The sequence below is a fragment of the Vigna umbellata genome, chromosome 8 (assembly GCF_029865625.1).
Source record: "Vigna umbellata cultivar VRB3 chromosome 8, Vumbellata_1.0, whole genome shotgun sequence".
NCBI lineage: Eukaryota > Viridiplantae > Streptophyta > Magnoliopsida > Fabales > Fabaceae > Vigna > Vigna umbellata.
Window position 1 is genome coordinate 24,497,303 of NC_142172.1, and position 15,523 is coordinate 24,512,825.

The 15,523-nt window shown below is 34.0% G+C and overlaps 1 protein-coding gene across 1 annotated transcript; it reads right to left on the reverse strand.

Annotated features, from left to right (window-relative positions):
* Nucleotides 1–251: 251 nt before the first annotated feature.
* LOC124822145 (putative E3 ubiquitin-protein ligase BAH1-like 1) lies at nt 252–8,845 on the reverse strand. The gene is made up of 6 exons (XM_088097468.1): nt 8,478–8,845; nt 7,845–8,089; nt 7,470–7,724; nt 3,977–4,114; nt 3,232–3,290; nt 252–567 (listed from the first exon to the last, which is right to left on the reverse strand). Exons 1-6 carry the CDS (start codon nt 8,614–8,616, stop codon nt 462–464), a joined length of 942 nt encoding a protein of 313 aa, XP_087953594.1. The 5' UTR covers nt 8,617–8,845; the 3' UTR covers nt 252–461.
* Between the last annotated feature and the right edge of the window lie 6,678 nt (nt 8,846–15,523).

The window sequence follows — 15,523 nt, forward strand, 5'->3', positions numbered from 1 at the left end:
TTACATAATAGTGGGTGGATAAAGTGCAGTAGCATGCCGATCATTGCCAAATCTATTATAATTGGATTTCAAGTATACTTCAGTTCGTATAACTTTCTAAAATGAATTTGGAGTCTTCATAATTTCTTAAGTTTCCGTTTTTATATTTTTGTGAATTTCATTTTCAGTATGTGCATTTGAACGTTGTGTTCTACTATAATTGTTGCACATTTAGAATCTGGGTAAGATATTTTTCGTGTATTGACCAGCAGTATCATAAAAACTGACAACATTGCAAAAGAATGACTCAAATCCAGCGGCCGTTGTTGTAGTGTTTCCTAAACTAGAGCGGCCGTTGTTTACATTGAACAGAGTTTGGTACGAACAGAAAAAAAGGATATATGTAATTGGTGATACAAGGTAGGAAGAAATGAGATGAATAAGGAAATGAAGAGAAAGTGAAGAATTGTTTGTATTTACTTTTAGATGCCCACGAACACCCTACACTGCGTTTCCCAGTGCTCCTTCACTTGCTTAACCCTCTCTTTTCTCTCCATCCGAAGCCTTTGCTCCCAGTACTCTTTGCACCTGTTAAAATATTGAATTTTGTTTAGATTAAGACAAATGAAAAATAAAAATGGAACACAATCGATACAGATTTTTTCTAGTAGAATAGCTGCTAAAATAATAACTCTGGATTGATATCCACCAATAATTCTAATATCGTCTTTTCACTCAATTATCTAAAATATTTAAATAAATTGTGAGATTATAATAAAATTAATATTATGATGGGTTGGTCAATTATAAGAAACTAATGTATTCAGAGGTCCTTACTTATTAAGAGATTATAAATTTGTTGTTTCACTTGATTAATTCTACTTTCGCAAAGGGATTTTCTGGGAAATGGACAGAGTACTCTTAGAAGAAAATGAGTTCTATCAACGTAAGCCGTCCCCCATTGGCAAAAGCAAATTCAGGTTAACGCCTAAACTTTTTAATTATGGTTAAACATGCTTTGTGTGTGTGTGTGTATACGTATGCAAGTCAATATGATTAAATTCAACGTGAGTCCAAAAATAATACTTTAACGGTAAAAGGGTGCTAATCAATTTAATTTGAAAGGGAAGAAGACAGGAAAAGTTGGCACAAATTGTGCAGTCCCTGAAGTAATTTTTTAAGGATAATTTTGTATGTATTTTGCAAGCATTGCCACAAGGATTGGAATTCAATGGATGAACCAATTGCTGCAATCACTCATGAGAGGAGTCAATGAAAAAAATTCACGACTTCGCATCTAGCTTCTACTTTTGGTAGTAAAGGTGCCAAGAAATTTAATTTCCAAGAGAGGAAGGCAGAGAAGGTGACACATTGAGACGCCCTAAAGAAATTCTTTAAGGATGGCTGTAAGTACTTTACAAAAAGTATGATATATTCTTAAGAAAAACAATCTTCCATTGCCTGGTCATACTTCTTGCAATACTTGCAATTACCCTAAATATTTCTTCTTTGGCTTCATATGTTGATACAAGGTGAGAAATATTTCACTTTGTTGGGTGTTGAGCTCCCTTCCTATATAGAGAAAAGGTCTAAAATTTTGGTTAACCCACTTTGACTCACTCCTCATAAGTGAAGGGGCTGCTAAGTCAGATTAGTGAGGGGGCAAAGGGTTTGCACACAGAGAGCAAAAAAACGCAGCTTGGGAGAGAAAATGCTGCAGAATTTTTCACCGTAAAACGGTGATTCCGGATTCACCCTTAGATTAGGCTGAAACTTTGACAAAAAGGTTCGCACCACATGGTTTTCATTTTGACAGTTCGGATTATTAATTGGAGGTATGAAGTTAGAGATATTGGTCTCACACAATAGCTCTATTTTTATGTTTTCTTCTCTTTGTTCTTCAATTTTGAGAGTTTTATTGCTTTGGTGCTTTGGCTGGTTGTAGACACTTGTTTATCCTTTTAATTAGACTCTCTTGTACTTATAATTGATCATAGTGGAGCTTGATCGAATGGCTTGTGGACGTAGGTTTTTACTTCTCACATTTGAGAGGGTTTTCCCACGCTAAAATTGATGGTGTTCTATATTGTGATTATTGTTACCATTTTTATTATTGTTATTCCTCGTACATTCTTGCAAGTTAGGGAATTATATTTGCTGCATTATCTGGTATTTTGGTTGCATTATGTTGGTTTAGGGTTATATTTACTTGCTTGAATAATGGAGTCAAATACAAATATGGTTGCTTTAAATGGTACAAATTATCATTTGTGGAAGGGCAAGATGAAAGACTTGTTATTTGTGAAGAAATTGCATATTCCTGTTTTTGCTTCACAAAACCTAGATTGTCTAATGACGAATGGGATTTTGAGCACCAACAAGTGTCTGGTTTTATTAGACAATATTTATAATCATATTGTTAATGAGACACATCTAGAACTTTGTGGGAGAAGATGAAATTTTTGTATGCTTCTAAGTCAGACAATAATAAATTGTATTTGTTGAATAGCTTGATGAATTTGACGTACAGGGAGAATTCTTCCCTTTTAGATAATTTAAATGAATTTCAAGGGTTCCTAGATCAATTGCCAGGAATGAGTATGAACTTTGATGATGAAATTTTGGGACTATTGCTACTTAATACTCTACCAGAGTCTTGGACGATATTTATGTTTTCAATTACAAAATCGACTCTGAATGGCAGTGTTTCTTTGAGCGATGCTCTTAGTGAAGAGATGAGAAGAAAGGTACATGGTTCTTCTTCTCAGATTAAGATGCTTGTCATAGAAATTAGAAGAAAAATTCAGAAAAAGGAACTGAAAGGTTGTAGAGAAAAGAGTAGGAGCAAGTTCAAGTCCAAGTCAAGATACAATAATATAGAGTGTCATTATTATAATAAAACTGAGCACATTCATAAATATTATTTTAAGTGGAAAAAGAACAACAAAGGCAAGAAGCCCAAGTAGAAAGAGAATGACCAAGATGATGACCTAACCCTTCAAAATACCAATTGTATCATAATTCGATAATTTGTTTCAACAAATTAATTGAATATTTAATTGTCAGATAATTAATAGATGATATTATAATTGCTGATTAATAGCAAATAACAATAACTATTGGAACAATCTCCTGTGGATAGTATTAATCAACAATAAAAATATGAATCATTAATACTAAAACTAGAATGAACAATAAATATACGTCTCTAACACTACAAGATAATATCCGGTTTTAAGAATAACCTCGTACCTTCGACCTAGCAGAATATTCAATTCTTCCAAATGCATAGCATCTTCGTAAACTCCATGCTGCACTCAGCAATATAAAAAGTGTAAGTTGCAAGCCATCTAACAGTTTTAAAAATTGGTCAGCATTTAATATCCTACAATAAGTGAACAGATAATCTTCTAAGCTGCAAAAAGAAGTTGAGAAATTACAGAAGAGCTACTTAGAATATTCTGGATCTAAAGTTTCCATCGTAGAAGTCAATTATAAAGCTAGGAGTCCAAGTGTAATTTTGAATCTCACATTGAGTACAACTTAGAAAATTGAATTATATAATGAAAGACACTTATAAATTTTTTATCTTAAAATTTTGGTTTATAAGTGGTGTAATAATCTCTTATATGAGTTTGTTCATAATTCATTTGAACTGAATCTTATTGGTGTATCCCCTTCAAAGTATCCAAAAAACTGAGTAGTGGTAGTTAGAGTCTTTCCGCTTGAGAAAGAGTATACTAAAGTGAAAACAACTCGTGCACAGTAGATATGGTTATTAAAAAAAGCTAATTTGGTTGTCATTTTATTGGTCGTTGAGTCATATAATTAAATAAAACCTCAGTCACAAAAGGGTGAATTTACAAGTTATTAAGGTGTGTATCATATGTATCAATTAACAGAAAAGTAATAGAAGTAAATCAGATCAATCATCTCTTTAGTGGATTGCTAAAGCAAGTTGTGGGAAATCTTAATGCTTATCAATCCGGTTGCATACCTGTCGGCATAGAGCACATTTTGCTTTGGACTTTGCTGCCTTAAGTCCATCGACAATGGTAACTGACGCAGCTAAGCAAGCGCAGGTGTAGCAGAAAATGTGGCCGCACGCCAGAGAAACTGGATCAAACACTGTATCCTGTCAATCAAGAGTAATGAAAATTATAAAGAGAAATAGTGAAGGACTATAACCAAACAAGAGTCTTTCGTGCAGAGAGCATATTGATGTGAAGAAACTAAGGTGATGTTGTCAAAGCGATCCTAAACCAGATTCAAGTGCATTAGGGCAATTTGCTAGGAAAATATAGAGCAAAATATGGAGGTGTGTGTTGGTCATGTGACATTGCAGCAGAAAAGCAAAGATAATATTATGAAGGAAGAGAAAAATTAGTTTCTGCAGAAAGTGATAGAGATATACGGACGCGAGAGATATTAATGGCCAATAAAATAAGAGATATTAATTGATTCAAAATGTTATAAAGGAAATACAATAATTGGCCACTAACAGCAAATTTTCTAACGAGGCAACAGTTAAACAGACTTAAAAGAACAAAACTGAAACCTATCCAACTCCTCAAAATTAGCAAACTGACTTTGACTTGTTCAAAACATAAAGAAATTGATTATTGTAAAGCAGTGGCAGAGTAGTAGCAGTCCTAAAATAACACTAACACACTACACCTTGCTTTAGAGACTGTAAACACTAAGTTTCATTTTCAGAATTTCAAACTTGTTTGCTGGTAGAGATTTAGAAAGATATAAGCTATTTGCTCTTTTGCTTTGCAATACACAAGAGTTATAATACCATCCCTTTGCACTTTTCAAAAGAAAAAACTCTAGTTTCTCATGGAATCCTAGATTGTGAGAAATAGTTATTACAACTTGATTGCCAACAATGATCATAGCAATCTTCGTTCTACTAGGATTAAGATCACTCAATTTCTTCCTCAACCATAAGGCTCTATTAATAGCAGTAGTTGAAACAATAAACTCTGCTTCATCACTAGATTGAGCTACTATTTCTTGTTTCTTTGAACTCCATATCCAAGACTAAAGCAATAAAGTGCTTTTCATGTCTCTTGTGACATGCATCTTACCATTTCCATATTGTATTTGTTTATTCTCTCACTAGCTCCATTTTATTGTGGAGTGTATGGAGCAATGACCTTGTTTACTATGCTAGCATCCTCACATAATGAATTGAATTCTCTCGAGGTGTACTCTTTTTCATTATCTGATTGTAAAACTTGAATGGTGCAACCTTATTTTCCACCATTTTCTTGAACTTTTTAAAGACTCTAGCCACTTCTTGAATTTTAAGAAAACAATGAAGCAAAATCTTGCAAAATCATCAATGGAGACAATAAAGACTACCTTTGAAAGATGGTGTTCTTTGTGGTCCACATAAATCAGTATGGATCAATTGAAGCTTCCATGTTGCCCTTTATGTTGTTTTTAGAAAAGGTTTCCTGTGCTACTTTCCAAATTGACATGCTTGCAACAAGGAAGATGATCTCCAAAATTAGGTAGACCCTTAACGAATTGTTTTGTTTGATGCAATAACAATCCTTGATGATGATAGTGACCGAGCTCTTTGTGCCATATCTCCATGACACTTACCTAGAAAGGAAAAACAACATGTTCTTCCTCTAAGAGAGTAAAGGTAAATCTCTTTACTCTCATCTTGACCTTAAATATTTCTTGACGATGCATATTTTATCAAAGAGTTTTATCTTCGAAATAAACTTTGTAATCCTTCTCCATCAGTTGACCAACACTCAATAGATTTTTGTCAATTTTTGGAACATAAAGAACTTCAAAGATAAATTTTGTTTGAAGACAACTTGACAACTTTCAATTACAATCATATATTTTCCTTTGACTGCTTTATGTTTCCCATTTCCAATTTTAACTCTTGAAGTTTTTGCTTTTTAATTCCTTGAACAACTCCTTCTCACGAGTCATGTGATTAATGCAACAACTATCAATTAACTAACTTCAATTGAATCACTACTCGAAAAACACATACCAACAAAGAGTTGATCCTCCTCTCTTGATTAGCAACTTAAGCATATGCTTCTTGTTGTTGAAGTTTTGCTCTGCATATCATCACTTCCTAGTCATTTACCCTTGCTGCATTTTGCATCAGGCATTTGTCAGCATACGAATAGAGGGTGACCCATTCTACCATACAATGCTAACATGGTGAGTAGGTTTTCGTTTAACCCTTTCCTTGGTTGCAGTATTTTCAACTTATTGTTATCTAAAAACTTATTCTTGTAGTTTTTCTTTTCACTTAGTCCATCTTATTGGCACTAGGCTTGTAAAGCACCTTCAATTGTACGATCTTACCTCAAGTCATGTATGACTTTTGCCAAAGTGATCTTGGACAAATCCCTTATACCGTGACAAAAAAGTTTTAAACTACTATGGAATCAAAAAATTTCTTGCAAGCAATCTAACCTTGTTAGCAACGTTTAGTAGTTTGTTTGAGTAACCCTTAATCGTCTCAAATTCAGATCTTGCATGTCTCAAATCAGCTCGTCCCTTGCATGCTCTTCCTTCAAGTAATCCAAGATTGACTTTGGCATCTTGTGGGTCATGATCCTAGTAAATATGGTATGAGAAACACCAGCAAATAGGCATGACTTTTCCTTCTTAGTTTTTTTTTTCTATGGTTCTTTATTTGGGCCATGGTTAGATTTTTAGATAGCGGATGTATTTCATAATTCTCTTCCTAGTCTTCCAACAAATCCATAGCTTCTAGATATGACTCCATACTTACTTTCCAAAGGTTATTGTTCTCTCCATCAAAGATAGGAGGAATAACTTATGAGAAACTCGATTCAACATCCATTTCACAAATCCCTCAAGAAGATAGCACATACACCAATTTGATGGTTATGTGAAGTTGGAAGGAGAAAAGCAAAGATAATACAATGGCAAGGAAAAATAATTCAGCATATATAAAGATATGTAGAAGTGAGAGATATTCTTTTAATTGATTCATAAAGTACATATGTAGCCAACAAAATAGCTGACCGCTAACAACAAATTTTCTGAAGAGACCACAATTAAACAAACTTCAAAGACAAAAAACTGAAACCTATCAAACTCCTAAAAATTAGGAAACTGATTTTGAGTTCTTCAAAATATAAACCAAAGGATTATTGTAAAGAGCCGGCAGTCCGAAACACAACAACTAACAGTCTGGATTCTGTAAACCATTAGCATACCTAAAATCATTTGAATCGTTGTAAAAAAAAGAAAGATTGCTAGGAAGCATCATGTATGGGGGAAACAAAAAGGCTATGTTCTGTTCAGATTTTCATGAACATCCTTTAAATTGATTAGATCCTACTTGCATCTGAGCAGCGGTAATCTTCAAACATACAACCTGAGTATATGTGTGCAATCCAAGTGAAAACGTACAATATGGGTGTAATGCACATACCATGAGAAATTCATCCAATAAATGAAAACAAGTAACTTACCAAGCATATGGAGCATGTTAGGTTAATGTCAATTTTGAAGGAATCAAAGAGCTCACAAGTAAGTGATGGTTTTCCATCCTTGAATGTGAGATAACATCCATGAAACAGTGCAGATGCCTCCCTGGACTTGGCTTTTGTTTCCCTCAAGTTAATGTGTAAGGCAATAAGCTCAGAAAGCCAAGGACTCTGAAGAATTTCCTTGTGCATGGTCTGGACTTTCGACTTGAATAATTGGCCTTGCTTGGAATAATGAATCTGCACTCATAGTAGTTGTGACAATATAAATTAAACACACGGCTTAGCATGGATTGTCAAAACTAAAAACTTAAACTAACACGGGAAAGAAACAGGGAAAAACTTGATATCTAGACACACCTTGTCATATTTCTTTAATATTTTTCGAATTGCAATGGAATTTATGAGTGCATATATGACTAGATCTTTGCCTTCTTGGATTAGAGCTGTATGATTCCTATGCAATTTTCCTTTCAACATGAGAAAGTACTTTCTGAAGCCAGAAGCAAGATGCACTTCCAGCAATTTCTGCGCTCGCTGGTTAAAGCACCCTACTATGTCTGACATCTCTTTGAGAAGGGAAGGGAAAAAGGTCCCATCACACACTGAACAATTAGATTAATCAAGTTAGCATACCGGTTGCTGAAGATATTGAAAGGTTTAAACCCTCACCAAAGAGATATCCTTCCTTAAAAATATTGCTATCATCTTATAACGCACAAGAACTATACATGACCATCTAACTACACAACTACAGCTCTTGAATCCAAATTAAGAACATACATTTTCGACGGTACTCAAAACAAAATCATAAATTATAAACTATGCAAATCATCCTCATAAATATCACTTCAAACAAAATTGTAAAATTAACCGTCATGAATTATTCGCCATTCCCTATAAATAACTATTTTTTGTTGAGATAATCAATGTTGACATATAAGTAATAGATTTCCATGTAATGGAGTGGTTGAATATGATATAAAATATGACCTGGGCAATGATCGGGGCAAGTGGGTGTGGAGGCTCTCCTGCACCTTTTCATGGTCTTTTTGAGCTTCTTGAAGCCAACAGCAGGGAGCTTGTGGCCATGCCCTTGAATGTAACGCTGGTAGGTCTTGCAGAATTTCATGCTTTCTTAGAAATATCTATGGATTGATCAATCAATCTAATCTCTGATTATAATTTTATTATTCTAATTAATCAATTAATCATTACAAAACAAACAAAGAAACAGAGAAAGCGTAATAATTTAAAGAAGAAACAAGGCCAAGGTTGAATCGCAACTAACGAGTGGCCGCTTCTTGTTTCCGTAATCATCTGCCCGCCATTTCTTAACGATTTGACCGCGTACCAGACGAAGCTTTTACCGTAACGGACCAGTTCTATTATTCACATTTTATTATATTAAAAAATATATATAATTTATAATTTTATTATTTCTATAAGTAATTTTTAAATAGAAAATTAATACAATTTAAACAATTATGTAATTATTTTTTTAGAAAGAAACATTATTTAATTATTTTAAAATAAAAAATTATTCAATTATTTATTTTATTAAATAAATAAAATAAATCAATTATTTTATTTAATGAATAAATAAAAAATAAATTTATTTTTTATTAATAATTTTTTATTATAACAAAAATAAAATATGCATTTATTATTCAGTATGGTAATAAGAAATACTTATTTTTAACTTGTTTAAATAATGTAATTAATTATGTTTACAATTACAATGAGCTACTATTTTTTAATATTTCTTCCCAGTTTTATGAAGAAAGTTTTTATTATCTCTCGTCTCCTCCTTTGTTTTCTTTTATTTACGTATATGATGGTCAAACTACCAAGTATCTTTCATTGCATATTTATGTTCCCTTTCTTCAAACCCTAATCTTAATTTGGTTTCAAAATTTGATTCCATTTATTTTTGCTAACTTTTCAATCTATGACAGAAAATTTAATAATGTTTAAAATAGAATTAACTTTTCTTCACTGATTAAAACATAATTAAGCTAAACTAACTCTTAATATAAAATATGAATTTGGCATTATATATGATTATTTGGTATATAAGAACAATATATAACTACGCATAAGGCATATTTTATAATATATTTTTAAATAAATGATTCAATATAAATAAATATAAATATTTTTAGATAAAGTTATTCATTAAATAAAATTACTATATTAATATGAATTATTTAAAAGATATAACAAATGACCTAAAATATAAAACAAAAAGAAATCCAATAAATTTTTTTAATTTTAACCCTAAACCTGTTTATGAACAGCCATCAAAGTATTCATGTCCCACATCTTATTATTTAGAAAACGTCAAAGGGAAACTAGAGTATGTAAGAGTCGAGTGATTTAAAGAAGTTTGGAGTATATAGGTGTAAACAAAGGATATGACCGAACAATTTAGATTAAAATAAGAGTGATATATAAATGAAAGTTTCAAAAGTCTTAGATTTTCTTGAGGATCAACCAATGTCCTGAAGGTGTTAAAAGCTTTTTGTTCGGTTAAGAGGTAAGAGAAGCTAGTTAATTTAATTGATTGGTTGATGATGAATGAAAATGTTGTTTGATGGTTTTGCATGTGTGTGAAATTGAATGTTTGTGTGTACGACATTGTTTGTGTGGGATGATAAATGTTGTGGTTATTGAGTTGTGGATTATGCAGAATTTGGAATGAATTCTTCTGGTTTGGAATTCTTTGAAATGATGTTAGAAAGGTTTAGGTAATCTTGGATAGGTGTAAATTGGTATATGAATCATGCATGTTAGAAGTTGGGAAAAATGTTTAGTTTTGGTAAATTCTAGTGTGTTCTTAATTCTGCAGATGTTCTGCAAAATTATGCAGAAAGTTGAGCGTTCGCTGTTGACCGCTCGGCTAGGTTCAGGTACTTGGTCATTAACTAGGTTCGGTCTCTTTAGAATCTTCCCAGTTCATGATCGTTCGATATTAGTAGTGCTCGATTTTGTACTAGCGTTCGATATTAATAGTGCTCGGTTTTGTACTAGTGTTCGATCTTAGTAGTGCTCGGTTTTGTACTAGCATTTGGTTTTAGTAGTGCTCAGTTTTGTACTAGTGTTCGGTCTTAATAGTGCTTGGTTTTGTACTAACGTTCGGTCTTAGTAATGCTCAGTTTTGTACTAGCGTTCGGTCTTAGTAGTGCTCAATTTTGTACTAGCGTTCGGTCTTAGTAGTACTCGGTTTGTATTGATGTTCGGTCTTAACTACGTTTGGCCTCTTATGGGCCTTACCTGTTAATGACCATTCGGTCATGCTTTAGTGATCAGTCTTACCTGAGTATTCGGTCTAAGTTCTTAGTTTTCGGCCTAAGTTATAAGTATTCGGTTTCGCTCTGGTGATTCGGTTATTCTAGTGTTCGGTCTCACCATAATATTCAATATTACATTAGTATTTAACTGTATTCGACCTTACGTTAGAGTTAGATCCTTAATAGTGTTCGGTCACTTCTTCAGCCTTACCTATTATGGACCATTCAGTCCTGTTCTTTGGGGTAGTGAGAAATCGTTCGGTTTCCAAAGTACGCAACGTGTTCGGTCTTGCATGTGGTTTCCATTGTTGTTTGATAACTTGTTTAAATTCAGTTATATGAACATGTATGAATAATGGAGTGGATGTTGTTATAAAGAATTATGTTGCAACTGGTATGAAAGAGAATTCCAAGGAGGAATGTCTCCGTAATTGGTTATTAAGGTGGTGGTAAAGTATGAATATGGACACCGAAATCCACGACGTTCATCCTGACATTCTAATGATTACCAATTCTCAAGTAGAGATGGGTAAGTCATGTCGTGAGAATAGCAGGAGGCCCTAACCTCGGGAGGATGTACAGTGAGTGATAACAGGCTAACCTCGTGTGGCAGCTGATGGGTTTCCAGTTACTACACCCACGAGTGCACGAACGACCAAAGCTACATATTCATACTAGTATGGACGATCAAGTTAAAGTGGTCGGTCAATATGCGTTTATATGTTTTATACATTTGTATGATTATCTGATCTGTTTGTTTGAATTGTATGCTCACATGACTATTACATTACACTAGCTTACCCTTCTTTTTTGTCTTGTATATGTTGTCCATTCGGTATTTCTTCTTTGCAATGATCATCTTGTGGGTGTGAGCAGAGGATGGCGAGTGTTCTCTATAGTAGGCGCTGGATGGAGAGGACCCAGCTGCTTAGACTAGGGCCAATCGGTTGTGTGTATAGTTTGGTAGGGACCGTTTGGTCATGTATATAGTTTTGTATTAGGATAGAATTTTGTAAAGTTTTAAATTTATGGTTATTTTCGGATAACTGTAAGTAAACTTTATTCCGAAAAAAAAATTGTTTTACGTTATTATTATGTGATGACTCTTATATATATAGTGTTCAACTATATTTTTGGGATGTTACATTAGTGGTATCAGAGCAATTCTTTCCTTGGAAATCCTGTAGGTTATGAGTATATTATGCTTGTGTTGTGTACTCAGTGTTCGGTTTAGATAGTATCTTTGTCTCTTTTAGTTGGATTGATAGTTCTTTCTCTCTGAACAATCATAAGATGGCACCTAGGGATGGGGATAGGAGGATTGGTCGTCTTAAGCTCCTAATCGTAATGCACAATTAATTATTAGGGATGCAAGGGATTGTGGTCTAGTAATTAAGGATAGGCTTTCTTCGTCGAGGGATCGAGTTTTAAGTAATTTAGAGAGTGACGAGTGACGTTAACAATTTAATGAAGAAGAAGAATTCATATATGAATGAGAGTGATTAGGTGAAATCTAAACCCCAACAACATTATCGTCTCATATTATCAACTTCATCCATTCATTCTAGTGTTTAGCCTCAATTGATCAAATTGCATTCATGTTTATTTTTATTGCATTTGCATTCAAAACCCCAAAAATTGGTCTTAAGTCTTAATTAGTTAAGTAATTACACAACTGTTTAGTGTCGTGAGTCCTCTCGGATACGATACTTGGTCTTACCATTTTATATTACTTGATACAATTCGGTACACTTACCGACATCTTAACATGTTTTTGGCGCCGTTGCCGGGGACTCGTGGTTTAAACTATACTTTTGTGTGATTCTTAACTAAATAGACTTTATCTTTAATTTTATTTTTTTTATCTTTAACTTTTCTTTTATCTTTAATTGTATCTTTTTATCTGTTTGTGCTAATTTGGTGCTCTAGTGTAGTGTTCTTGAGTCTCTGCAGGATTAAATCTGAAAGTCTGTACTAGGAGCACATGATCATCAAAAAGAGAAGAAGGTTGAACAAGGTCGTAGGACGCCTAGTTGCCCCTTTAAGGGCCCTCAACGCAGGATGTCACGCATCACCGCTTGGGCGCCCCATTGAGCGCACTGAGCGCCAGACTTCAAGTGCCATCAGAATCTTTCTTTTTAGGTATGGAAGTAGAGAAGACTGCCAATAGTAGATGAAGAAGGCAGATAATGAAGAGAAACTAGTTCACCAAGACTCTGTGCATGAAATTAATGAACCCTACCTTGGCAAACCAATGAAATTCAAGAACAGGTTATGGGTGATTAAAGATATTAAAGATAATGGAGTTATTGAGATTGAGGCTCCTTATTCAAGGAGAGTAAAGATGGTGACTAAAAAGTTGTTGAAGTTATGTTGGTGTGATGAAAGAGAGAAAAACACCAATATCAAAAATCTGGATTGTGCTTAATAGTGTCAGGCTCGTGACGTTAAACAAGCGCTTATTGGGAGGCAACATAATTTCTGACTTTTTCTTTTTAATTGATTATTTGTGTGGTTTGGATTTGATTTTGCTTTGTAGTAATGACAACATCTACTGATGGATACTGGACAACATCTACTGAGGGATGCTAGGAGGACTCAGATGATAGCATCTATTGATGGATGCTAGGATGATTTAGATGAGAGCATCTACTGATGGATGCTGCTATGAAGAGGAACATCTATTGATTGATGCTACTACATTAAAGCATCTACTGATGGATGCTATGATGATGAAGATTCAGATGAGAGCATCTACTGATGGATGCTACTAGATTAAGCATCTACTGATGGATGCTATGTGATTAAGCGTCTACTTATGGATGCTACTGAAGGCATCTACTGATGGATGCCGATGAAGATGAGAAAGATCAACATCTACTGATGGATGTTGATGAGAAGGATTCACATCTACTGATGGATGCTGGAAGATTCAAAGGAAAGCATCTACTGATGGATGCTGTTAGATCAGGATTTTTATATTTTTGCTTTATTTTATGCTTATTTGAATTTTGTTTATTTTGTTATTGTTTTAGTGTTTGTGTACTTGGTTTAATGAATTGTGTTGCAATGGTTTGGTACGATGTGATAAACTGTTGTTTGTGATGAGTAATATTCTTGTGTTTGCTCTATTGTCTATGATGCATGTTGAGTTAATGATTGATGAGGCTTTTAAGCATAGATGGTGGTTGCTCATAGTTTTGTTAAAAACAGATGCATGATTTCAATTGTGATTAATATGCTAGGCATGATGTTTATCAAATTGTAGAACGTGAATTAACCGATGAGAGGTTGGACTCCAAAGCTTTTGATTGATTGAATGCTATTGCTTTGGAAGCATGATTGATTTTGCCTAATTTTCTATGATTGAACCACTTGCTTGCTTGTTACACATGATCAAGGCCATGTTTTCTTCTCCCTTATAAGCCAATGCCAATATGTGAACCCAACAAAGAATAATGTTTTTCTTTAACCTTTGAACCTTGAGCCTAAATGTGAAATTTTGAATATCCTTTTTGAAATCCTTACCTTGAGTTGAGTAGAGTATGTTTATATGGTAATGGAGAATGGTTCAAGTTTGGGGTTGTGAGAAACCGGAAAGAACTTTGTGAAATTCCTTAAAGAGCATTGAGGAAAAGCAAAAAGAAAAAGAAAAGAGAAGAGAAGAAAATGTTAAGCTCAATGAAAGGAAAGTTGGGAATGAATTGAAGATTGGTTTCTCACATAAAAAAAGAAAAAGAGTTGATTGTTAATGTGAATAAATGAATTGTGCACTCTCTTAACTCAAGGAACTTTGTTGTCTAGAAAAACCAATTTTCTTCTTAGCCCGACCTCAATACAAGCCTCAAAAAGTCCTTGTGATGATAACTTGCTTGTGAATGTGTTTGATATGTGATTAAATGAAAGGCAAAGTTGATTCATGTGACATTGTAATGGTAGAGTGTAAGAGTGTCACCTCACTATACACCTTTGAGTTTGAGTGAAACATTTTTGAGTGCTTGAGTGAAACACTGTCTTTGGTGAGGAATAGTTCCATGCACATAGGGTAGCATTCTATCTGCTTGGTGATCACTCATAAGGTTGTTGCATCTGATGTGTCTGTCTTGATTATGTGAGCACCATAGTTGAAGCTTGATTGGCTAAAACATCATTATATCTTGACTAATCTTTCTATGATGAGCAAACATGAGTTATTTACTTGTCCTAGAGGAAAATGCTTTTTGGTGTGCTAGACCATTGTAGTATGATTATTTTGTTTAAGCCAAGTTACATTTTGCTTGAGGACAAGCAAAGTTCAAGTTTGGGGTTGTGATAACAATTGAAAATACTGTTATTTGTTATTCAATTTTAACATTAAATCAACCCCTTTTGACTAAGAAGCTTGCTTGAACTCATGTTTTTAGTATAGTTTTGTGAATAAGTGAGCAGAGGGTATACTTGATGATTTTATCACTAAATTCCCTTTATTTTGTAGCTAATAATGTGCCTGGAAGAATCTTCAACAATGTATAGAACTGAATCAGCCATAAAAGCAAGCAAAACAACAAAAAGAAAAAGAGTTATGGAATGCTATTGCCAGAGCTGAGCGCCCCTAAGGGGGCCTGAGCGTAGAATCCAGTCCCGCACCATGCTTGGGTGCCCTTCCAAGGGCGCTGAGCACCAGTTTTCTCGCAGTTTCGCCCGGCCGCCACAAATGAGGGCGCTGAGCGCTAGTGTGTTGGGCTTGGATCCGTTTTCTGTTATATT

Coding starts and splice junctions, on each gene's coding strand:
- LOC124822145 (XM_088097468.1), bottom strand. CDS start 8,616: ATGAAATTCTGCAAGACCTACCAGCGTTACATTCAAGGGCATGGCCAC. Junction 7,725..7,844: donor TATTAAAGAAATATGACAAG/GTGTGTCTAGAT, acceptor CTATGAGTGCAG/ATTCATTATTCCAAGCAAGG. Junction 568..3,231: donor AATATTCTGCTAGGTCGAAG/GTACGAGGTTAT, acceptor ATATTTTAACAG/GTGCAAAGAGTACTGGGAGC.